A 26,062-nucleotide genomic window follows, 5' to 3' on the forward strand; every position below is an offset into this window, starting at 1 on the left:
GGAGAAGTATTTAAAAGAAGAAACAGGAATAGTCAGTTTTATGTAGCATAAAATTCTAATTATGTATTTTTTCATTTGGCACACATAACGTGTGTATGTGAGGGGAAAAAAAGCCTGGAATATAATGTCAAAAATTGTGAAGAGTTGTTATCACAGGGGGGAGAGATTAGAGATACTTTTGTTTGTTATCATCCATAGTTCCAGTGTATTACTGTATTTCAGATGTATTACTTCTCCATTCACATGTAAAGCCTGTTGTTTAATACTTCTCTACTTCATTTTTGTAACTGTTAACAGTGGAGCATGTGGTATCATGCGTCCTCATGAAATGCACAGGAGACAAAGCATAGACACTGTGCTGACCAAATTGTCTAACTTGTCTTATTTTCATGACTCTGAAAGAGTAAACAATGAACTTTAATGTCTTTGCAGGTTATCAATGCTGCATTGGCTTTAGCAGCAAAACCACAGAGTAAACTGGCCCAAGAGAACATGGATCTTTTTAAAGAACAGTGGGAAAAACAAGTCCGAGTTCTCACAGATGCTGTCGATGACATTACTTCCATTGATGACTTCTTGGCTGTCTCAGGTAATGAGCTGATTCCCCAGAGAAGTATGTGAGGCTGTGCATAATTACTTTCACCTAAGTTACAATAATGGGCCATCAAAATGCCCCCAAGTATGGGCAGGTAAATTATTCTAGCAATAATATTGTGCTGATTTTCATTTTGATTAAAAGCAGCAACAGCAACAAAAAAAGCTACCACTGACTCCTGAGCAGTGGGACTTGGAGTTGGAGTTGTTTCCCTTGTTATGGGGCTGGTCTTGATCTTAGAAGTGTGAATTAGTAATCTGCCTGGCAGAGGTTTTTCTCTGTTTATATAGAGTAAGATCTTGCAGCTGTGACCTGTACAACACCATAGCCATCCACCCCTCTTGCTGCTGCTGTGTTTAGAAAAAACACCTGTGTCCTGGCTGTGGTTATTTGTTATGAGCCTATGAGACTTAGGAGGAGGGATTCCCAACATCATAGCTTTAGTTTCTTTTGTAAAAATTGTTCCCCTTGGAAAGCTTCTCTTTCTCTCTCCCTCAGAAAAGATCGTAGTTTAACTGCCTACTTTTCGAAAGACTCTGTCTGCATGATGCACAGATAGAAAACAGAGAGGAAATATTTAAGTACCTTTTAATTATGAACTTACAAAAAATAAATCTGGGTAATTGACCTCACAAAAACAGTTGATTTCATTATATAAACATAAACTGGTAATGACATAGTAAATTGCATTCATATAGAAAATGTCTGTCAACTGCAATTCCCTGTTTATCGCAGAGATAAGTTTCAATCCATCTTTTTAGAGTTGAGCAAGTATAAATGCATTGTCCATTTAACAGGCCTCTGCTGCCCTCGGCTGCACTGCTTGCTCTCTGGAGGTGCCAGGTTTCCTGAGGCCAGTGGCTGTGGGCAGAGTCAACGGCTGGTACTTGTAGGGCTGAAACTACCTGTCACCCCAGGGAACCACAGTTTGGAATGTGGGAGATGTGAGTGGCCATGGGGCTTGAAACAGAAGCGGGGCTTAAGCACATGCACAGCACAGTCCTCCAGCAGTGACCTATATAAGGTGACAGCGTGTTCTGCATAATAACGTTCCCCTGTGTCTGCTCGCTCTCCTTGGGGTTGGAGCTTTGGCTCTACTTGAGATAGTGGGGAGCAGGCAATCCGTAAACTGCAAAACAAGGGGGTAAATCATGCTGCTGCAGGACTGCCAAATTGCAGGTGCTGGTACTTTAAAACAAAAAACCCATTTGTAAGCACATCTTTGCAGGTGCCAAAAATGCAGGAATTGCTTTTTTGGGAAATCTTGGCCTTCTGTTGTTTTCCCCAGTGAAGTACTGAATTCTTCTTTTTCATAGATTTAGAGAAAAACACTCCACTTTCACAGCACACTTTTAAGCAAACAACAAATTCTGATATCTAAATACAAAGCCCCCCTCCAGAGATAGATATTACATTCCTAAACTCACTTACCAAGTAAGGCTTGGTCTCAAGAGGTTTTCGGGCCTTCTTATAGCAAAATAAAATGTAATAGAATCAAATGTCCCTCATGCAACATTCTTCAAATCAGAGAACAAAAGGGATTTTGCAGTAGCATTTAGTGGGATCCAGGCAGTATCTTTAGGGTATATGACATAAAACAGAAGAACAGTAAAGAGAAATCAGATTCTTTAACAGATACACTTTTGTCTGGTGAGTATGTTCAATTTTTATGCAAATGTGGGAAAGTAGAAGAGTTGACTTGATGGAAAGGAGTTTAGACAGTTTCTATTTAGCAAATAAAAACACAGAACAGCCCTCTCAGAAAGTGGTGGTGCTTTCAGAGCATCTGAATTTTAAAGATCCACCTTAGTGTGTTTCTCTAATGTTTTGTCACAGACTTGCTTAGCAGTGTCGAGTAATTAAATAATTAACAGGACAAGACTGTTATTCTCAATTCCTTTTGATTTTTATGGTGTGCTTTTTAGGGGCATGGGATGAAGGGAAGAGACAAGCAGATACCTGTGCAGAGTTCTACTGGATTGACCAGTTAATTTTTAGCATTCAGACTCCTTTATACTCTTATGCACTTACCTCACCCATGGCAGCTTTAGCACTTTTTATGTGGCAGACTAGAGATGTCTCTCCATCTCACCTGATACACTGGCTCTCATTGAGAGGAATCCCGTTTTCAACCGGGCAGGCCCCCACTGATCCCCAGTCCTTGGCCCTTGTACAACTCACAGCCTCTCTAGAGGTGCCCCGTGGATTGGAGAGCAGGCGTCATCTGCAAGTACTGTGTGCAGTCTTTATACCAGAAGCTGAGATCTGCCCACTCCTATTACCCAGAGGCTCAGTAGTCTGTCAGCAAGGTGGGCATGTTTCTGAGTAAGGGGCTGCAGGACAAGTGCCCAGCACAGGGTCTGGCTTAATGTTGGTGGACGTCATAAAATTTTATGTAATGAAAAGTAAGACTGCTGCTTGACTCCTTGGAGTGGTGGTGTTTTACTGTGTCCTGGGATATTGTGGCCCTATGGCAGTGTGATAGGTTTTGAGGAATAGTTCTAGTAATGATTTTTCACCATCAATCCCCCTTGAAATCCCTGGGGCCTGTGTGTTTGCTGTAGCCCTGCCGACTCATGAGAATCCATCCAAAGGGAAGTTACTTAGGGGATAGGACTGAAAGGACCCTCTGCTGCTCTATCTCCATTGTTCCTGGATATTCTGTCCCATTGGTTCCAGAAGTTCCCTCATGCTTATTACAAGTTATATCCTAAATTTGTGGCTCAAAAATTAATGGTCATCTTGTGTGTAACCTGGTAAAGCCATTAAGACCCTGATGCCAGTGTTTCATGAGGCTGCAGGGCAGGGGGAACTTGAGTCACTGTGTATCAAATATGCCAGTGGCACTTGAAAATAGAGAGGGAGCGGGACCCCTGTTCCCCAAGCTGTTCTATTCAGAAGGTTGCCTTGTAAATATTGGAGGTGGTTTAGGATGCTACAGAGCGTTCAGCAAACTGTGAATATATTTATATGGACCCGATCCCTTAAGGACAGTGGTTTGAAATTTATCAAAGCGATAAAGACTGTTTGAATTTCATTTGAATTGTATTTGATAAACATTTTCCATGGAAATGAAATTTACTTTCTCATTCGTTTACTCTGCTTTCATGTGCAAGTTCTGACCCTCCCCACACACACACACCTTTTTTTTTAAGTTGCAAGTGGTTGGTTAGAGTGGTTCTAGTCGGGTTTATTACTTTTCTTTACCAAGTGCGCTTGGAAACAAATAACATAATGCATTAGATACTTTGGGGCAACACATAGGAGTAGTAATTTGTACTCTTTCTTCTTCATTGTCAGTGTGCTCAAATAATTTGGTCTGATTGGTCTAAATAAAAGGATTTTTGTACCTAATTTTTGTTTCTGTGTTTAATCGCAAAAATCCAAAACTGAAAGTAAGGTAAGGAAGTGGTGAAGTTAGTTTGATTTCTGGCTCCCATGCCCCCTAGCTTGAGCAAGTCACTCAATACTTCTGCGCCTGGTTTCCACATTAATTAATAGTGATTTTTAAAAAGTGGTTACTATAGAGTTAGTTAAATGTCAAGCACTCAGAATCTTTCCATAATATTAGAGTAAGTTCTCTATATAATGTATTAATATGATCATCTCCTGTGTATGCATAAGGCTGCACTGATAAAGATATCCAGAGCAAGGGGAGGGCAGAACGGGCCCTGTTAGACATTGTGGACTGAAGGCTTTCTGGAGAATGCCAGTTGGCTTGGTTCCAGAGGGCAGTTAGGCATCATACATCTACTTTATACATATATGCCTTTTGACTTAGTATTCCCATTGCTAGAAAATTTCCCCAGGGATGTGTACATAGATGTTTGCCAAAATACCTGTACAAGGATGTTCACTTCAGCCAAAATGCCTAAGAGAAGACTGGATAAATGAATGATGGCCCCTCCGTCTGTTCAGTAGGGTACGGTACAGCCATTAATGTGGATGAGGAAGATCTGTGCAGGCAGTTCTAGAAAGATTTTCAAATGAAAATCAGATATGTTAACGTCCATAATGTGATCCCTTGGAGATAGACTGTTGTATGTGTGTGTGTAGGGTTTTTTTCCTTTTAGAAGCATCTACAGATAAAGACTGTATTAAACAATCAGTTTTTAATGGGGTACAGATTGGTGTGTCTACTCAAAATAGAGCCATGCTGAGTTTACTTGGAAATTCAATTAAGGTAAAGTAACATGGTTTAAGTTAGTTGTGGGTACCTCCAACCCTCCCATATTTGCACATGTCCAGTGGGAACTCACTTCTCCCTTAGGGCTCAAGTGTAGAGAGCAGGTTGTTGTGTCCTGGGTATATAGTGGCCTCAGCTGGCTGGGGCTTTCCCAATGAAGGTGGAAACTGTTACTTTGGTCAGCTTCCTGAAATAGAAGCCTTCCTTGGTGGCTAAAGAATGGCAAGCTCTTCCCTGGTTTGGGTTCAGCTGGAAGAAAACCTGTATAAATTCAAGGAGATCTAAATTGATTTGTAAAAACACACTTACCTAGATGAAGGTTAACAAATCCTTGGTGGAAGTTTGGGCTACTTTGTTTAATGAATGACAAAGAATGCTATACTTCATTGATTCTAAGATGTGCTTTCCGTCCCCTGGTATTAACAATCCTGATACCAGGATGAGTCTTAAAAATCAGTGATATGAGAAAACATTGGTTCATAGTTTCATTAGCAACATCTTTTCTTTCCTTTTTATTCCTGTCCTTCCCCTTCCCCAAATGTTAGATTCAGTAAAAGCAGCAGTTTTTAACCTAAGGCCTAGTATGGTAGGCAGGCTCAGTACCAGTCTGCTTAGTTTAATATGTAGAGAGTTTGTATATAAAAGATGTTTCTGATCTAAACATGGGCTCTAAATCCATTTATTCTTATAATTGGTTCACATATTCCTCCTAAAATTGGTTTATGTAAAAAGTTTGATACGTTATCTCTTTCAGTAGTGCAATGGTGTAAATTCTAGCAAGTCTCCTAATTTTTGAATTAGCACATGCTAAATTATGGTCTTCTTAGCTATCTTGTGGTAATTCACTTTTCCCTTCTGCAGTAGAAATTTTTACTATATTTTGGCTTTCCCTGGAAAGATATTTATTTTAATTGATGAATTTTTATTTTTTAAAAAGACTTTTAGAGCAGTTTTAGGTTCACAGCCAAATTAAGAGGAAGGTACAGAGACTTTCCATCTACTTCCGGCAGCCACACACGCACAGCCTCCCCCATTATCAACATCTCCTACAACAGTAGCACATTTGTTACAATTGATGAACCTCCATTGACACCTCATTATCACCCAAAGTCCGTAATATACATTCCTGTTCACTCTTGGTGGTATATACTTCATAGGTTTGGACAAATGTATCCATCACTGAGTATTTTCACTGCCTTAAAAATCCTCTGTGCTCCACCTATTCATTCCTCCCTGCTCCAACCCCTGGCAACTCCCGAGGTTCCTGCATGTCTCTTCATAGCTTAATAGCACTTTTTTTTTTTTAAAGTTCTGAATAATATTCCACTGTCTGGATGTACCACAGTTTTTCATTTCACCTACTGAAGTGTATGCCTCGATTGCTTCCCAGTTTTGGCAATTATGAATAAAGCTGCTGTAAACATCTGCGTGCAGGTTTTTATGAGGACTTAAGTTTTTAGCTCCACTGCATAAATACCAAGGAGTGCAATTGCTGGATCATAGGTAAGAGTATGTTTAGTTTTGTGGGTGCAAGTCCCTTCCTGCAGTCTCTTGGGAACTACAAAATGAAGGGCCTTGTTCCCGGAGCCTACAGGGGATCTTGAAGCCCAAAGGCAGGGCATTGTGGTGGCTCTATTCTTTGCTGAATCCACTAAGTATCACTTGCCTCTGGCTCCCCTTGAGATAAGAGGAAATAGCATCGTGACCACTAGACACTGTCATATATAACTTGACTGAGTATGTTAGCAGAGGCTGTGAGGGAAGGGTAATGACTTTGGAAGGGAATTAAATCAGGAACCAGTCTAGATAATGACAGGTCAAAGCATAAGGTAACCAGGGATGGCAAAGAAATGACCAGGTGTGTTCCTTTCTTTCTTTCTTTTTAAATTTATTTTATTTATTTATTTTTGGCTGTGTTGGGTCTTCGTTGCTGCATGTGAGCTTTCTCTAGTTGCGGTGAGCGGGGGCTACTCTTCGTTGCAGTGCACAGTCTTCTCACTGCAGTGGCTTCTCTTGTTGCAGAGCACAGACTATAGGAGTGCGGGCTTCAGTAGTTGTGGCCCGTGGGCTCAGCAGCTGTGGCTCGCGGGCTCTAGAGCACAGGCCCAGTAGTTGTGGTGCACGGGCTTAGTTGCTCTGCAGCATGTGTGATCTTCCCGAACCAGGGCTCAAACCCATGTCCCCTGCATTGGCAGACGGATTCTTAACCACTGTGCCACCAGGGAAGCCCCAGATGTTTCTTAAACAGATTACATTTGCCCTAATTGTCCTGTCTCTTCCAGAAAAACCAGAACCATTAGTCTTTCACCTATTGTGCCAGGTACTTTCTTGGTTTAAGGAAGTGAGCATGTCTTTAACAGACACTGCTTCTAAGAGTTCTTACCTGCCTTGAAAGCTCCTTTCCAAGCTGGAAGGAAATGGGCAGGCAATGACCCGGAGGCTTTGTGTTGCTCACTCACCCCCCCCCCCCCCCCCCATGGATTGTGGGCATCCCTGTCACTTGGGCTGTCTGTTGGTAGACTCTGCAGTTCCTGGTGGTGAGAACATTCCCTTTTCTATGACTAGACAGCTTAACAGGAGTCAAGGGTTGCCTCAAATAACACAACAGGCCCACCTGCATCCCATGAGTGGTTTACTGAATGTTTCGCCTCAGGGGCAGTCCCTCAGCGCCCTCCAGAGGGGACTTTAACCTGCCTTCCAGGGCCTTCTCCCGTTCCAGAGCTGTCCTGGCATCTTGGTAGCTTGTCTGAATACCATCGGCATCTACTGGAGGGAGGGGCAAGGAACTGGGAGAATAAGACCTTAGAGTGAACCTTTTCTTCTAATTTAGACTTTGTTTGGGATGTAAAACCAGTGAAATCATTTAAGGGAAGGAGAAATTATTAAGGATTCTGTGATCTTGAATTTTCCGCCTGGCTTAAAACTGTGCCTTAAAGATGGGCATCTCTGTCTCTCTCTTTTAAACCTGGAATAAAGATTGTTATTCTTGGAGGTGATTGCAGGTTGAGTTTCTGTGGGACAGTTAATCTGGTCTCTTGAGTGAAGTGATACGTGTAAAGCTTTTGGCACCGTAGCTGGCACAGAGTGAGCTGTCGATGAATAATAGATGCCAACTAGTTGTCCCTTTCTAGTGGAAGGCCTCCTCCCTCATTCAGCTTTTTTTTGTTTGTTCCTCAGAGAATCACATTTTGGAAGACGTGAACAAATGCGTCATTGCTCTCCAAGAGAAAGATGTGGATGGGCTGGACCGCACAGCTGGTGCAATTCGAGGCCGAGCTGCTCGGGTCATTCACGTGGTCACCTCAGAGATGGACAACTATGAGCCAGGGGTCTACACAGAGAAGGTGCTGGAAGCCACCAAGCTCCTCTCCAACACAGGTGCGGGGGCTGCCTCCCTTCCTTGTGCTCCCCACACACAGATGGCCTGGTGGCCAGGCCATCCAGTTAGTACAGGCCCTGTGGTTAGGAAGTAGGACGCTGGGACTCAGTTCGGTCTTAGGACAAGAATTCTAGAAGGTATGTCAGATTTGTGAGAAGTTGGTCAGCCACATTAAGGCCTCACAAACACATTTCCTTCATGTGTGTCCCACGATTAATAATGGGAGTTATTTTAAGATGAACGTCTGAGTTATATCTCCTGTCAGTGAACACAGTAAATTAAGGAGGGTCCCATTCTAGCAAGGCCTCAAGTTAATCCCAGTTCTCAACCATGTAAATCCTATGTTGCAGAATCTGCCCAGAGACAAAGAAGATGATTTGAGTCTGTAAAATACAGCATTTGATTTATTTCAACCATAAATACTTCTCGCATAGGTAGAAGCATAGGCTCTTCATCATGCATCCTGCCTCTTTGTGTCTAACTGAGGGATTTAGGGAGGGCTGGTAGAGCAATGATGTTTGCAGGGCCAGCAGGATCTGCCATGCTTTCTTCTCCGCAGTCATGCCACGTTTTACCGAGCAAGTGGAAGCGGCCGTGGAAGCCCTCAGCTCAGACCCCGCCCAGCCCATGGATGAGAACGAGTTTATCGATGCCTCACGCCTGGTGTACGACGGCATCCGGGACATCAGGAAAGCGGTGTTGATGATAAGGGTGAGTAACTGCATTTCAGATGTTTTAACAGCTTCTTTCTTATCATTTGCTAAACTTGAGCAATGCATCATTTTGGAACTCAGCAGATGAGTGGCAATATATTAAAACCATGAATCTAAAAGCTGTTAGAATGAGATATATTTAATTACGTTGTCTAAAATGACTTTTAGTTGCAAGTTAGAGCCCAAACTTGGGCTGAGAAGGGGAGCTAGTATGAGTTGGCCGTGACGATTTACTTCAAGTTAAACAGTCGCCACAGATAGGAGGCTTCCGTTTGAGTTAGAGGGAAACTACAGAAAATAAAGGCTCATCAGTTAATTTCAGAGGAGGGAGTATTTCCTTAATGCAGGTTGAAGCTCTTCTTTACATGGAGCACCCCTCGCCTCAAAGGTGGCAGGCAGGCAGGATGCTAGAACCCCAGGGTTTTGAGGGTGAGAATGAGGGGCTGTGGCAACTCCCGGGCTCGGGGCCAAGCGTTGAGCCCTCTCACCGTAGCTGAATGGAAGTGCCACCTGCTCTGGGCCCCATGTGACCCATCCTGTCTGAGGCAGCAGCAGTTCTCACCGTCTGAGACAATGTCTAGGGCCCCCTGTGGATTAGCACGCACAAAGGCGTTTTGAGAAACTACTGACTCCTCTGTGATCATCCCCAGTGTGCTGCGCTGGGACTCACAGCTGCCCTTTCCATAGCAGTTGATCCCTCACATGCTGTTCTGAGCATGAACAGCTCTGGAAGCTGGGAGCAGGGCCTGTGCCAAGCTCCCCCAGGCTCACCTGGACCTCCCCCAGGCTCGGGCCATCCCTGCCATAGCCACAGAGCCAGCAGTTGGAATGCAGGGTCTGCCTGCTGAGTAGACAGCTGCTTTGCTATGCTGACGATCTAGTCGGGTCAGGGGAGTTTCCGTTACACCTTCATGGGTTGCTAGTCAAACCTCCCAAGGTAGGCAGGGGTTCTGTCCCACTTTTTACCCTCTCAGCTGGAAACAGAGGCCATTTCTGAGGCCGGTGCATTAGGCTGGACCCATTCTGTATGCAGTGTAGAAATGCTTGGGCAAGACTGCGTTTCTGTCTGGGGTGAGGAGGAAAGAGAACAATTCAGGGATGGCCTGGTTGGCTGATGGCTGTCCCTGCAGGCCCAGGTCACCTGGACATGCTGGGGTGTGGCGGGGGAGAGCTTGGGGAGCCTTTTTGCTTTCTTCACGGCTGCTGCTGTGCTAGAGAGCAACCCATGCTCAGCAGGTCGTAGCCGGTTGAATGCAAGGTTAAACCCAGCAGCCAGATCTCAGTGGTGTGAAGGGATCCCTGGGTCAGGTGTACCAGTGGTGGTGAAACGCAGCCCTATTTTTCCAAAGTTCTTTGCATACTGACAGACACTTAGAGAATAGAAGAAATGATAATGAGGAGTCACTGGGTGTTTGAGATTAATGCCTTTGGGGTTTTAAGTGAGCTGGTATGCGCACACTCCAGGATGCCTGCACATTCCAGGGCCTGTTCTGTGGAAGCAGGTCGGGTTGTGGGCAGGCAGCTTGGATTCCTCTTCACGTCTGTGACTCTAAGCAAGTTTCCTCATCTTTCTAAGACTCACATGATGGTGTTGATGGTTTTAATGGGATGAAATGGAGGTAACGTGTTCAGCTCAGGGCCTGGCATATAGTAGCTGTTTCTTGCGCACTTACTGCTGTGTCGGAGCGCAAGTATGACAGAGGCCCTGGCAGGCTTGGTGAGATAGAACCTGGGGTGTGGTCAGCTGGGAGGGCCCAGAGCAAGGGCAAAGTAGGTCTGTGGCAGCAGTGGTTTAACTCCTCCCGTATTGTCTTGATTTTAATTCAGGAATCATCCTTCCAACCCCCCCGGGCCTCTTGGTTTCTTGATGTCTTATCCTCCCCCAACCTCAACCTCACTTGCCTAGTCTTACCCAGTCCTTGTCATTACCAGTATCTACGTCATCCCAGTGTCAGGTTTCCCCCTTCCATCAGCTCACTGTCTCTGGTGCTGTGACTCCCAACAGTCCTTTGAGTCCATCAGGATCTTCAGCCAGTTGGCCTTCCCCACTTGCAACCCTCACTCAGCCCTTCAGGTCCTTGCCTCACTCCTTTTCTAGCTTTGAGTCTGGTCCATCGGTATAATCTCCTTTGCCCCCTTTTCTGTCCTCTTGTTTGCCTTGCAAAATACAATCCTAGTGAAATTCCTTCTCCTGCTGAGCATGGTGTAGAAAAGTGCAGCCACCCTGACTGGGGTCACCGAACCCAGGACCGTCAGGGGGCCCTTGATGCCATGCAGCCTCGCCCACACAGCCACAGAGTCTGGGAGCATTTCATATCTTCCTGCTTGCCTCCCCATCTGTGCCCCATCCTACGTGTCTGGCCTCAGTGCCTGTTGCACTGAGGATCCTGAGGCAGTTAGAACATCTGCTCCTGGCTGAGCCCGTCCCCTGCACTGGGTCCCATTCTCTCTTCCTCCAGCGCCTTCCCCCCAGCATACAAACATGCCATTATTTCTCCTGTTATAAGAAAATCTCCTGGCCCCTCAGTCTCCTTTGCTGGTTTATCCTCATCTTCTCAGCCCCTTACCACTGGTACACCCTGTAGCACCACTGGTACACCCTGTAGCACAGTTTTTCACCTCTCTCTTTTCTGACTGTACTCATTCCCCTGGTGCATAAAGACGTGAGAAAACCAGCAAGAGGTTGACTCTTCTGCGGCCCACACTCATCTAGCCACCTTGCCTACTGCCTCTCACTTGTCTAACAGGCTCCTCAAGCTTATTATTCCCCAAAGTGAGCTCCTCATCTCTCTCCACCCTGTTTACTCTTATCAGTTGATGGCAAATCTGTCTTCCACTAGCTCAGGCCCAGACCTTGGATTCACCTTTGATTCCACTTTTTGTCTCAAACCCTGAATCTGATTTATCAGGAAATCCTGTTGGATCTACCTCTACAATAAGTAGAAACTCTGAACACTGTTCCTACCGTGGTCCAGGCCACCAGCATCTCTCACCTGGATTCATGCAGTTGCTTGCTTCTCAGCCAGTCTCCCTATTTGCATCCCTAGGTGCCTGCAGTCTCATCCACAGAGCACCCAGGGTGATCCTTTTAAGCTTCAATTAGATCACGTTATCTACTGCTTAGTACTCTCCAAAGGCTGCCACGTCACTCAGTCCTTACACTGGCCCACAAGGCCTTCGAGGAGCTGAACCTGTCACCTCTCTGACCTCATCTCCTACTGCTTCCCTGCCTTTGCTCCCAGGGCTTCAGCTGGCACTGTGCCATAAGGGCAGTGAGCTGAGCCCTTACTGTGGCCTTGCCATTCATCCAGTTCCCCAGGCCTTTCTGTTGGTGACTCCGTCCTGCTGGAACACTCCTCCCCCAGGTACCTCCTGTGCTCCCACCTTCATTGCCTTCAGGTCTGTGCTCCAGTGTCACCTTCTCATGAGACCTTTCCTGACCACTGATATAAAATTACAATCCTCCTCTACTGCTTACTTATAGCACTGATCACTTTCTAATAGGTCATGTGATTCACTTTTGTCATTTTTCCCATCAGAATACATGTGAGAGCAGGGATTTTTGTCTGTGTCATTTTGTACCTTCAGCACCTAGAACAGTGCTTGGCACACAAATATTCAGTGAATGAATGGACGAATAGGAGATATTTGGTTTTCTCGGCAAGAACAGTTCTTGGGTCTGTGATGGGCTATTGAGGAAGGTGGGGAAGTGGAGATCCTGTTACGAGGGCATCCCTTTGACAAAGCTCCTCCACAGACTGAGGCTCAAGTGTCTGTGACCTCAGGATTAAAATGGCGAATGGCAGCAAGACTCCAGGATCTTGCATTGCCATGTGACTCACTGGTTCCTCTAGTGACCCTGGCTGTCCTCACCTCCTCATGGAGGGGCAGGCCTGGCCTTTGCACCTGTACAAACCCAACATACTCTGGGCAGTTTTGGATGCTTCCTCACAGGAAGCCCTTGGGCTGGGCTCGGATTAGGTCCTGGTGCAGATGAGGGACTCGCCTCACTGCCCTCCTGTCACAGGCCGGCCATCTGGGCTCAGAGGCTACCCCAGCTGTTTGCCTGCTGCCCTGTTGCTGATAACTTCTAGAAGATGACATGTTTCAAGTCAGCAGCTAATCATGAGAGGCTGGAGAGTGTACAAAATAAGAATTTTATTTTATAATTAAAGCAAAGAGGTAGGACCAGTAATCGGTCCCTTTGGTATTTATTCAGACCTTATCTGCCATATTCGCTTTAATAAAAGTAAGTACATAAAAATACATTGCTTATTTTTACCTCTCAAATCAGCCTTTGGTACCCTAAGAGAAGTCCCAGTATTAGTTAATTCATTTAATTTTCTTTTTGTCATAAAATGGGAAAGTTATAAGAATCTGCTTAATGTTGTATGAGACTGCTGTTTTTAATACAGTACCTTTTCCACCCAGGACAACTCTCACCTTTGTCTTAAGATGCAGGTGTTGGAGAAGTACGTTAAGAAGTGAAAACCTTTGTCAAGCAAAGAGTGTTGACTCATTGGTAGAAACTGAAACCCTCAACCCCATAAAGGACCTGTGTCCTTTGGGAAGTGCTGGTGTGGTGCCTTTGCTTGCTGTTTGTTGAACGGCCTGGCACATGCATGAGCTAAAGCAGGGTCTCAGACAAATATCGAGCAATTTTAACTTTATTCCTCACGACTGTTTGAAATACTGCAGAAAATTCTGGATGTCTGTACATCAGGCTGTGGGCCCAGAGGGCTGGGGAAGCTGGAGGCCTAGGGTTGTGTTTGACTTGTGATTTCTGTCTCGGTGGCAGACCCCTGAGGAGCTGGATGACTCGGACTTCGAGACCGAAGACTTCGATGTCAGAAGCAGGACAAGCGTCCAGACAGAAGACGATCAGCTGATAGCTGGCCAGAGTGCCCGGGTAAGGACCAAGTTTAACTTGTCCTGCAGACCCTCCCTGTCCCTCTCTGTTCTTGGCTTTTTCTTTTCCAGGAAAACACTCATTATTGAGAACACCATTTTTCCTCTTGTTTTCTCTGGCAGTAGGACCGAAGTTATCCTAAGTTGTGGCACCTGCTAGTCAATTGTAGGTTCATCTAAAACATCTTCTCAGCTGTGCCCTGAAGCGTTGGTTTGTGAAGAGCCCTGAGTCAGGAAAGCCCTAGGATCTAGTCAATGCAATGTTTGTTAATAGGACAGTGAAATTCAAAAAAGATTGCTGTCTTTGCCTATCTCAATGATACCATGGGCATGAACTATTTAATTATTCATGGGTTAAAAAAAATAACAGTGGTACATTCAAGAAAATCAGAGCCATTGCATTCATTTAAGTCATTAAATCTTCAATTAACTGCATTTATGTTTTGGGGAGGGTGCCAAGAAATATTACTAAGGAGTCTTTTTTCACCCCTTAGAAGATATTTTGAACAGCGGGTACATCCCTGCTTTAAGCCCCACTCGGTCCTAAGCATTTTGGGAAGCTGAGTGGAGAGGAGCCCAAGGCCCTGAGTCTGTGAGTTGAGGTGGGCAACAGGCCTCCAGGTGCTGCGGTGATAAGGTTTAAATGCTGTCTCAAGTACCTAAAAAGCATACTCTGCAGCAGGTTCTCCTCTGCCTGCCTGCCTTCTTTAAAATTCACATTCTAGGGCTTCCCTGGTGGCGCAGTGGTTAAGAGTCCGCCTGCCGATGCAGGGGACGCGGGTTGGTACCCCGGTCTGGGAAGATCCCACATGCCGCAGAGCGGCTGGGCCCGTGAGCCATGGCCACTGAGCCTGTGCATCCAGAGCCTGTGCTCCGCAACGGGAGAGGCCACAACAGTGAGAGGCCCGCGTACCGCAAAAAAAAAAAAAAATTCACATTCTAAAACTACTTGTGGGTCACCTTGAAAAGCTGGAGATGTATTACAGCCACCGGGCCTGCCACAGAAGGACTCCATGTATTAGCCCCTCCCTCATCTCCTCTCCCCATGGCAGGAGGCAGAGGATGAAACTTTTTTTTAAGGTTCAAATGAAGTTTATTTTTTTTAATATTTTAATTTTATTGGAGTATAGTTGATTTACAATGTTGTTAGTTTCAGGTATCAGCAAAGTGATTCAGTTATACATTCTTTTTTAGATTCTTTTCTCATATAGGTCATCACAGAATATTGAGTAGTGTTCCCTGTGCTATACAGTAGTTCCTTGTTGGTTATCTTTCATAAGAGATATATATAAGAGATATATATGTGGTAGTGTGTGTATGTTCATCCCAAGCTCCTGATTTATCCCCCTGCCCCCCACACATTTCCCCTTTGGTAACCATAAGTTTGTTTTCCATATCTGTAAGTCTGTTTCTGTTTTGTAAATAAGTTTATTTGTATCTTTTAAATTATCAGTAGATTCCACATATGAGTGATAGCATATGATATTTGTCTTTCTCTGCCTGACTTACTTCATTTCAGAGGATGAAACCTATTAAAGCATTAGCCTACCTGTGTCATAGATTGCTTGGTGGAAATATTCTTGGCTAATGCACTGTGAGAACTTCATATTCTCTTTATGTAAGAGCTTCCTGGGCTTCTGATTTTAGGCGATCATGGCTCAGCTTCCCCAGGAGCAAAAAGCAAAGATTGCGGAACAGGTGGCCAGCTTCCAGGAAGAAAAGAGCAAGCTGGATGCTGAAGTGTCCAAGTGGGACGACAGTGGTAATGACATCATTGTGCTGGCCAAGCAGATGTGCATGATCATGATGGAGATGACGGACTTTACCCGGTGAGCAGTGCCCAGCCCCAACCTGCTACACGGAGGGCTGCCCCCCCTCCCTGCAGGTCACCTCACACAGGCAGGACATGCTGCTCTGTACACACTTTTCTGTTCATCTCCACCTACGAGGGCTTCAGTTATGATCATTCTTGTTCCCTTTCTTCAGAGGTAAAGGACCGCTCAAAAACACATCAGATGTGATCAGTGCCGCCAAGAAAATTGCTGAGGCGGGATCCCGGATGGATAAGCTTGGCCGTACCATCGCAGACCATGTAAGTGACAGACTTGCCACATGGGCCTTGAAGTTCATCCTGGGACTCTGGCAGCCCAGCGGTGGTAACAGTGTTTTTCATGAGACACAGTACTTTTCCCATCTCAAAAATTGTTCTTAACTTGTCAACTCACTTGACTAACATCAGCATAGAGTTTTAAGGATTTCTGTATTCCTGTTTCTTCTTTGACAAGTTTTATAAGGCAGGCCCAGTTTGCATTACAGCACATCTCTGGAGCAGGTGTGTATGTCCTGAAATCTTCTCTTGGTTGACAGCTAAAACCAGCCTTTACTGTTGTTTATTATCTCTCAGATCTCTTCAGGATGTCAGCTCTGGGCAGGAGCTAATTCTGCAAGCCCTAAAAATACACTGAAACTAGGTGTATAAGAGCCTCTTCTTGGGGAAGTATTGCAGTATTTCATGTGAGAATTAGGAGCCCTTTTGGCTAGTGCTTTTGGAAAGCTGACGTGCCCAACTGGGGACAGACATCTATGTCCTCAGTCACCCAGCCTTCATCCCTTCATTCTCTGTATCGATATGTCCAAAAAAATGTGGTTCCTACCTCCTGGAAAGTTTACAATATATTTCCCTTGATGTCCAAGATATTATCAGCTGTAGTTACAAACCCTTCCCACTCCTTTCCCTGAAGTATCCACACGCTCAGCCTGCATTGGGGTCGCGGGACAAGTGACAGTGGTTTCTCATTGCTCAAGCCAAAGATTGGGAAGTATCCTCAACTCCCGTCTTTCATGTAATAACCGATACTCAGCCCTGGTGCTTCTACTAGCCACACGAATCTCAACACCATCTATCTGGTCCTTCCCTCTTAGCAGCCCCCAGCTGAGTCCTGACATGCATGGCCCACGCCTGCACAACTGTGGCCTCTCCTCACTGATTTCCTGCTCTCTCCTCTGCACTCCAGCCTCCATACAGTTGCCAACACAGTCTTCTTATATGATCACCTTAAAATGCAAATGAGGTATGGCTCTGCCATGCTTCTTAGAATAAAATTCTAAATCTCCAGCATGGTCTGCACCCCAGCCTCACAGGACGGAGTTTTTTGCATAAACACTTGAGAGAGGTGCTCTGTTCCTTCTTTGGGTGAAGTCTCCGAAGTTGGCCCTGAGCTTTGGCAGCAAGACAGGCATTTCCCTGTGACTGGTCGGGACCCCATGGCTCCCACGTGCTCTTCTTGCTTTGGTTGACTCACCTGTTCTCCATCTTTGCCTAAAATGACCCTCCTTTCATCAGGTGTTTACAGAGTGCATCGTAACTGAGCAGATAAAGTCCCTTTGAGCAGAAGAGCTATTTGGATGGTTATCACCTAGCTCACAGCACTCTCACTTTTCTCCAGAACTAGACTCTCGCTTGCTGAGGCTTTTTCACCTTTAGGGGCTAGGGGCAGGGGCTGCAGCAGAGAGTAGCCTAGGGCTATGATGGCCCCAGGTAATTGGGTAACTCCTCTCTTGCCCTTTGCTCAAGCAAGGAGTGAAGAGCTGGTGGCACACTGAGCCTTTCAGAAATATCTGTGGGGGTGGGTGTGTTTGGGCCGGGCTCAGAGTGCTTGGTGCTAATTCTGCTCTCCCGTCAGTGCCCAGACTCAGCCTGCAAGCAGGACCTGCTGGCCTACCTGCAGCGCATCGCCCTCTACTGCCACCAGCTCAACATCTGCAGCAAAGTCAAGGCTGAGGTGCAGAACCTCGGTGGGGAGCTGGTCGTCTCCGGGGTAAGTTCCATCTGTGAAGAGAGCTGGTTAGTGGGAACGTGCTAGGAAGTGTGCTGTGGGAAAACTGGAAGTTTCCTCTTGGTCCTCAGAGGCCAAGGGCTGCACATTGGCTACTTCCTGCAGAACTGCAGCTCTGCTTAGCATGGTTGGTGACAGCTAGGAGCTCTTACAGGGCTTGCCTCTTCCCCTTTGTTGACCACCCCTGACCACCCCATAGGTAAAAGTATTTTTGTCTTCATCGCTTTTCTTCCCCCAGAGAGAACTGAGCCTGTTCAGAAATTGCAGAGATGACATATAGGCTTTCTCACACCCCCTCCATTCAGAGTTCCCAAGTAGTATCTCTTCCCTTGTCTGTTTACCATGTCACAGTTCTGGACCCCTTGTCACCTTGGGCAGGGGAAAGAGGACATCTCGCTCCACTGAAGCCCTGTGGCTTCTGCTAAACCCCACAGAATTTCCTTTCAAAGAAGACTTGGTATGTTGGACATACTCATACCATTTGCTTACCTGCTGCAACATAAATGCCCCTGTCTCTGGGGAGCAATTATCTATCTATATTCTCTAAATGAGAGAGGAGACTCCCCGGGTCATTACTGAAAGCACTGGGGGGCGTCTCTGTCTAGGAGGCTGACTTATTGCCATCTCCCCCTGCACCATGGCTGTCCGTGACTGTTCTCGGTGCGTATCGTTATAGCTCTGCCATCACTCAAAAGATTTCGGCAGATCCTCCCCCAACTTGAGTGAATGAAAACTTGTTGAGGGGTGGGGGCAGGTAAGGTAATGGTACCTTAGGTTTATATCACTCCTTCCTTCTTCAAAAGACCTGAAACACAGGCATTTTCAGGGTATTTGGATAAGAGCACCCAGTCACTGGGAGAGCCAATCAGGAGCAGGGCTGCTGCCCTGCCCTGGTCCAGGAGGAGTCGGGACTCCACTGCCAGGGACTGACAGCCTCCAGCTGGACCGGAGGGTCCAGGCCCTCCGGTACCTAGACCCAGGCCCCTGGGTACATGTGGGGTTGGAGGTCAGGCCTGTGCTCCTCACCTACCTTTCTGCCTCTTAGGTGGACAGTGCCATGTCCCTGATCCAAGCTGCTAAGAACTTGATGAACGCTGTGGTGCAGACAGTGAAGGCGTCCTATGTGGCCTCCACCAAATACCAGAAGTCTCAGGGGATGGCTTCCCTTAACCTCCCTGCTGTGTCGTGGAAGATGAAGGCGCCTGAGAAAAAGCCCTTGGTTAAGAGAGAGAAACAGGATGAGACACAGACCAAGATTAAGAGGGCATCTCAGAAGAAGCATGTGAACCCTGTGCAGGCCCTCAGTGAGTTCAAAGCCATGGACAGCATCTAAGGCTGCCCCCAGCCCTCAGGGCTTCTAAAGATCTGTCACTGTTCTTCACTCGTGTATTTGCTAAATAGAACACTGATGTTAGATTCCATAGGAAAATAGATTTCAGACCTGGCCAAGCTGGTGAATTTTGCAAAGACATACTTGTGTTTAACTCGGTCAAAAGTACTTTTAGAAGTCAGGAGCATATTTCTAGCTATATTTTTTTATAAGCGTAAAAATTCCATAACCAAAGAGATCCCACATTAACTTCTTAGTAACACTGTTGACCAAGTTGAGATGCCTGTCCTCCTAGTGGTGGCAGCTGTAGGGTTTGAGAGAAGGGGGTCTGACTCCACCCTGGTTCATGGAGAGGGCTTCCACCAGTTCGACTGGTATTAAATGAAGAAAGATGACCCAGAGTAAGCAATCTGGGCATCTTAGGAGGCCCTGGAAAAAGGAACATTCCCAGAAAGGTCTTCAGAGGGACAAACAACATGAAACTGAGTCAAACATAAATGTATCATGAAGAAAACTGATTACTCTCTTTATGATGTGAGAATTTTAATGCATGGTTACAATAACTAATGTACTCTGCTGCAGGACATTAATTAATAAAGTTGCTTTTTTCAGGCTAGAATGTTGTGATGCTGTAATCAGAACATGCTTTCTTCCCTTTCTTCAGCTTCAAATGCAATGCAAATTCATCACTGGGCTCACTTCTAATAATTGCAGTGTTTCCTGCCTTGGGCTTATGAGAGAAGCCTGACAAGATAGTGTTTGCTTAGGCAGTAATTTAGACTTACCTTATTTGTGATTACTGTAGCTACAAGGTATAATTTTACTTTATTTAAATTTTATGAATTTGAATGTTTTTTACACTAACTTTTCCCAGTAAAGTCCAAAATGAAACCAAGTCTAAGGGGCCCAGAGTCCTTTTCTTTGCCTTCCAGTGGAGTCCAGTTTTACATTAAACATCTCCTGGATTTGCCTGCAGCATCTGCAGTGCTCTGGGCCCTCCCGCTGTTCCTCGTTCTCTGGATGGTACTGCCCAGTGAGGAGACCATGCCTATGGCTCTAGGCTGAGGGCCGCACCTCCTTGCAGCTTCCGTGCCAGCCCAGCAGGGAAGGCCATGCCCACAATGGCCCACAATGAAGCACATGTCCGTGCTTCAAGGTGCAGGTCAGAACCTCGGAGGCATCCTTGACATCTCCCTGGATGTCACCTCCTCTCTGCTGAATCATCCCCATCAGTTTGCAACCATACCATGGTAACGGCTGCCTTAAAGATACCCAGCCTCCTCAACCCCATGTCCTTTCCTAGCCAACATCCCCACTTAAGCAAAACTCCCTAAAGAAATGTGTGTAGTCCTTGTCTCCTCTTCCTCACTTCCGTCCCTGCCATCCAGTCAGCTCTCTGCCCCACCATCCTATCACCATCCTCCATTCCATCTTACTGTCCTCACCCTATCAGCGGCCCAGGTGAACACGCCCTCCCTCCTGACAGCTCCTCCCCTGTCCTCCAGAGCACCTCGCCCTCGTTTCCTGTCTTCCTTACTGGGAGCTCCTTCTCCTCCTCTTCCTAGTTGTTCTAAGTTGCGCTGTCTCAGGGCTCAACCCCTGGGCCTCTTCTCTGTTTCTGCTGATTCCTGATCTTAGCCAGACTCCTGACTTTAAATACCATCCAAATGCCAACTTCTCCCAGAACTAGACTTTTATAACTGCGTGCTTCCTGAAGTCTCCACTTGAATGTCTCCGTAAGTATCTCAAACTGGACCTGTCCAGATTCTTCCCTTTGAAATACATGCTGGGTCCAACTATTTCTCACCAGTTCCGCTTGCCATCACCTGGTCTAAGCCCTCATTGCTGCATTAATTTCTATTAGTGTGTAACAAACTGGCCCAAAACTTAGCAGCTAAGACAAATATCACCTCACAGTTGCTGAAGGTCAGGAATCCAGGGGCAGCTTAGTGGGAAGTTCTGACTCAGGGTCTCTTATGAGGCTGCAGTCTCTGGAGGCTTGTGAGCTGGAGGGTCCATTTCCAGGCTCTTTCACGTGGCAGGTGGGCAGAAGGCTTCGGCTCGTGCCAGGTGGACCTTCCCATGGCAGCTGCCTCCCACCAGAGTGAATGATCTGAGAGAACGGCAACCAGATTGAAGCTACAGTGTTTTATAAAAACCTGATCTCAAAAGCAATACGTCATCCCTTCAGTATTCTACTGGTGACACAGACCACCCCTGGTCCACAGTTGGAGGGCACATGCCAGGAGGTGGCTCCCATGTCTGTACGCAGACCATTGCAGTAGGCTACCCACCGCCAGGCTTCCCTGATGGTCCTTCTCCCACGGCAGTCACCGTAACCCCTATATACAAGTCAGAGCATGTCAATTCTTTTAGCTCAAACCTTTCAGTGGCTTCCACGTTCTAGAAGCCAGAGTCCTAAATGACAGGTATGGCCTCTTGTTGTCTCTGGCCTTTCCTCTCACCAATCTTTGTCATTTGCCCTTTACACTTGTGGTTCCACTTTCCCCAGAGACCCCTATTTCTTCTCAGGATCGCCTTCAGGTGTCTTGTCAAAAGTCCCCTTATCAGAAAGACCTCCCCTGATAAATCCTTACCCTGACCTCCTTGTTCATAGCTTTGAACTATTTACGCATCCATTTGTTTCTACTGTAAGCTTCACAGGGACGGGAATCCTTAATTTTGTTATCACTGACTCTCCAAGGCTCAGGACACAGTAAATGGCCACCCTGGGGATCCCTCACGGGGCCAGGCCCACAGGCACTGGCCTCCCTTTACTCAGCCGTTCCTCCTGGCTGACTCAGAATCCATGCTGACGCTTGGAACATTTGCATGGCTTTTGTTGCCATCAGTTTGTCACACTCCGAAACTGTCTTCCGGGCTTCAGATGCCCATCTGTCCCCAGCTGCTTCACCCCATCTGCTGATGTCCTATAGCCCTGCACCCCAGTGCCAGGTTACCATCCAGTCTAACTCCCCACTCAGCCCATCTACTTCTTAGAGGCTGAGCCCCACCCCTCGTCTGGACAGCCACCTCCCTCAGCCCCCAGCATCCTTTATCCATTCTCCACCTGGTGGCAAAGGAAGCTTCCAAAAGCTTCTCAAGAGTCGAGCCTCTGCATACAATCCTCTGGGGCCCCCCATGCCTGCCTCAAGAATGCCTGGCACTATGACCCTGCCCTCTACACCCACACTGCCCCCTGGAAGCGATTCCTGGGACACACCCGTGCTCTCCCTGTGAGCCCATCACTTGCATGTCCCAGTCATCACCTTTGCCATCCCAACCTTAATACCATTATTTACCTAAAAAGACTGACTTTTGTTGAACTTCGCCTCCTCCTAAGCAATATCTATGAAATCATGTTTGATGTGCTACATTTTTTCTAATACACGTTAAAATAATTTTAGCAAATGCTCATTCATGCATCACCTAAAATCATCCCTTGTATCAATACCACAATGGGAAACTGGCCCACAACCATTCCTGCTCATCAGGCCTGGCTCGGCCCTCTTGGCCATGGCATGTGGTATCACGGCGCCAGCCCTCACAGGACTGTCCTGCATTCCTTGGGCAAACGGCATTGGTCTTGGTCACCCCATTGCCCAGCAGAGGGCCTGGCACGTGCTTGACAAATAGCTGTTGAACCATTCGAGTGATTCATTGCTTTAAACCAATCTATCAGAAGATACTAGAAGGCAGAGAGCAGGTCACTGAGGAGGCACCAGAGGCCTTGCCCAGAAATCCTGAGACCCTCCTCTGCCCTCCTCAGAGACCATGATCGGAAGCGGCGTGGCCTGGGCTGAGCTCAGGGGAGACTCACCTCACCGTGTCCTTGGGGGGATTTGCTCCTGCCCCTTGGCTACCGCCAAGAGAACTGTCTCCCCTCAGCATCCTGAGGCTTCTTGCTTCTCAGCCAGGGCAGCGGTGACCCTCAGTATCATCTCCCTCTATGACACCTCCTCCGGTGAGGCCTGGCCAGCTCCCTGCCAGACGGCGCCTCGTCAGCCTGGCATTCTGGGCCTGGCCGCCCCACACACCTGTTCTGGCCACAACCTGTGCACAGGGTGGGCAGAGCCCAGCTGCCCTCCCCCCTGCCCTGCAGCGCCTCCCACAGCGCCTAGGCAGACACTTCAAAGGCCCCACCTCCCCTCTGCAGCCTTAATCCTCACAGCTTCCGCTCTCCAGCCAGGCCAGGGTCACCACCCCACTGCAGGAAGAAAGGAGGAGCGGCCACATGCTGGGGACGCCCAGGGCCCCCGTCAGGCCTTTACCCACCCACACACACACACACACACACACCCGCCCCGTTGCTTGTTTACAGCCTGTGAGGTGTTGCTGCTATTCTTGCCCCTCAAACTTCACAGTTGTGGGAACTGACTCAGGCACGGAGCCCAAGTTACACAGCTCACAAGCCGCCCAGCCCCTCCTCCCAGCCGCAAGATCCAGTCCCTCTAAAGCCCAGGTTCTGACCATCCCTCTGGAGCCCTAGACAGCAGCAAAGGGGCTGGTGCCCCCAGTCTTCCTCCCAGAAGGCTGACTCAAGGAGGCCGGCAGTGCCCTCACGCTCCCACCACACCTGCCCCATCCCTGCACGGGTCCTCAGGACTCTGCCTGTCAGGATGCAGGAATTCTCCAGGCTCCTGGGTAAGGCCACCCCCTGACTAGTCACTGGATCCTGGCCCACTCAAGGATTTTACCCCTCAATTCTCCCCTCCATTTCCTGCCTCGCCAAGTTTTCCTTCCCCCCGGATCATTCTCATCAGCACACACAAAAAGTTCTGATAGCTCCCAGAGTTTAAAAAAAAAAAAAGACAAAAAGCTTTTCTGAGTCCATGTCTCCCCTCCCCTTACACAGAGCTCCTCAGGTGAGTGTTCAGACCCCATCTCCACAGCCGGCCACCATTCTCCCTACACGGTCCAGCCCTTCTCTCAGCAGCACGTGCAGCCGGCAGCCACTCCCTCCTTCCCTGTCACACTTTCGCTAGCTTTCCACCTCCACACCCTTCACTTACCCTGCTCCTGATATCCTTTGCCAGCTCTTTCTCTTGATCTCTAATGTTGAGCTGGTCCAAGCCTCTGACCTTGGTCCTCTTCTCTTCCTTGTTTCCCGTGATTCCTAAGCAGTGGTTTGCTGGATAATGTGCAACAACCAGCTTTTCAGGGTGGGGCTGGGAGAGACTGCATATATAACCATACATTTCGTTATACATTTTATTCCTATTATAGCACACAATTCCCAAATAACACAATATGCAATATTCTTTACTCTAAATTCCACTGAGGCTTTGATTTTTGCTGAACTCTTGCATCCATAGCCAACCTATGGTTGCAGCCAACAGTCTAGCTCTGACATGAATATTGGTTGATATTTTTGTTTACCTTAAGGAGTAAGGAAGTAAAACAACAGAAATATATGTGTGAGAATTTCACTTGTCAGTGAGTGACCTCTTTGCTGAATCAGTACTAGTTGTCAAATACTGTAAGACAATTTCCTCAATTTTTTGTGCTATGTATAGATGACACACTTTAATTGGCACTAACGTTTTCGTCATCACTTTCTCAAGTCTAGACAATCAACAAAACAATAAATTAAGCCTTGGTCTGTAGCATTTCCCAACTTCTATGGTGTAAATACTCCCACCACATCAGATTTCCAGCCACCCACGCGGTGTCCTGACGGTGGAACTGGGAAGAGAAGCACAGAAGCACAGGAAGAGAAGCGTTTCCACCACTAGATGCAATAGACGGAAGTAATCTCGGGAGCAGAGATAACAGTCAAACATTAGGAAAGGATACGTTCTGAGTATTTATTACCTTAAATTTTTTTAGCTATAAATTTACACGGATTAAGATTCACTCTTTTTGGTTCACAATTCTGAGTTTTGACACATGCGTAGAGTTGTGTAACCACCACCACAACCAAGATACAAAACAGTTCCAATGCCCTCCCCAAGATTCCCCTGTGCTACCCCAATGTCGTGGAAATGTCCCCTAAGTCCTGACAAAACACTTTCCCTATAGTTCTGTCTTTTCCAGACTGTCACATAAATAAAGCAAAAGGTTTGCAGCCTTTCGAGTCTGGCTTCTTTCAATCAGCAGCATGCATCTGAGACGCATGTGTTTGCTGTGGGCATCAGCAGTCCATTCCTTCCCACTGTGGAGCAGAAGCAGTGCATGGATTACCACATTGGTCCATCCATCCCCAGATGAGGAACATTTTAATTGTTTCTAGTTTTGTTTTGTTACAAATAAAGTTGATAAAAATATTCATGTACAAGTTTTTGTATAAACAAAGATTTTTATTTATCTTGGGTAAATACCTAGGAGTGAGACTGGGATTCTGTATGATAAGAACATGTTGAACTTTATAAGAAACTACCAAACTGTTTTCCATAGTGGCCGGCGTTCTTGCTTTGTTCCCAATCTTAGAAAAAAAGAAGTCAGTCTTTGACTATCGAGTTTGAGGTCTGCTGTAGGTTTCGATGTGGTTTCCCTTCATCAGGTTAAGGAAGTTCCCTTCTGTTCCTAATTTGCTGAGAGTTTTTATTAGGAATGGATATTGAATTTTGTCAAATATTCTTTCTGCATCTATTGGGATGATCTTGTGGCTTTTTCTTCTTTAGAAACACATCATCTGTGTTCCCACCATAACATATGAGCATTCCAGTTGCTCTGCATCCTCACCAGCATGTGGTATTGTCAGGCTATGTTCAGGGTTTTTTTTTTTAAGCCGCTTTAATAGGTGTCTATCCATGTCTCATTGTGGTTTTAATGTGCATTTCCCTAACAACTAATGACACTGAGCATCTTTTCATTTGCTTATCTGTCATTTGTATATCTACTTTGGTGAAATGTCTTTTCAAATCTTTATTTTTTTAAACTGAGTTGACTATTTTCTTGTTTTGAGGATTCTTTATATATTCTGGATATAAACCTTTGTCAGATATATAATTTGCAAGTATTTTCTCCCTGTTTTTGACTTGTCTTTTTATTTTCTTAATTCCACAGATCAAGTTTCTAATTCTGATGGTGTTCAATTTATCAATTTTTAACTTTATGAATTGTGCTTCTGGTGTTGTAGCTAAGAACTCTGCCTAACACAAGGTCACAAAGAT

The 26,062-nt window shown here is 46.4% G+C and overlaps 1 protein-coding gene across 5 annotated transcripts in view; it reads left to right on the forward strand.

Annotated features, from left to right (window-relative positions):
- The window catches only part of CTNNA1 (catenin alpha 1), a 171,538-nt gene extending 151,696 nt beyond the window's left edge, over positions 1 to 19,842 (forward strand). For 2 of the 5 annotated variants that reach the window (XM_065874273.1, XM_065874272.1), the window contains 8 exons: positions 433 to 589; positions 7,959 to 8,159; positions 8,720 to 8,871; positions 13,672 to 13,782; positions 15,429 to 15,610; positions 15,768 to 15,873; positions 17,465 to 17,599; positions 18,663 to 18,950. In XM_065874273.1, coding sequence (XP_065730345.1) covers positions 433 to 589; positions 7,959 to 8,159; positions 8,720 to 8,871; positions 13,672 to 13,782; positions 15,429 to 15,610; positions 15,768 to 15,873; positions 17,465 to 17,599; positions 18,663 to 18,950 — 1,332 coding nt within the window. Of the gene's footprint in view, positions 1 to 432; positions 590 to 7,958; positions 8,160 to 8,719; positions 8,872 to 13,671; positions 13,783 to 15,428; positions 15,611 to 15,767; positions 15,874 to 17,464; positions 17,604 to 18,662 lie in introns of all 5 variants that reach the window. The other 3 variants (XM_065874270.1, XM_065874271.1, XM_065874274.1) reach the window with 3 other exon arrangements.
- Positions 19,843 to 26,062: the final 6,220 nt, after the last annotated feature.

This window comes from Phocoena phocoena, chromosome 3 (genome assembly GCF_963924675.1).
Source record: "Phocoena phocoena chromosome 3, mPhoPho1.1, whole genome shotgun sequence".
In the NCBI taxonomy this organism is placed as follows: Eukaryota; Metazoa; Chordata; class Mammalia; order Artiodactyla; family Phocoenidae; genus Phocoena; species Phocoena phocoena.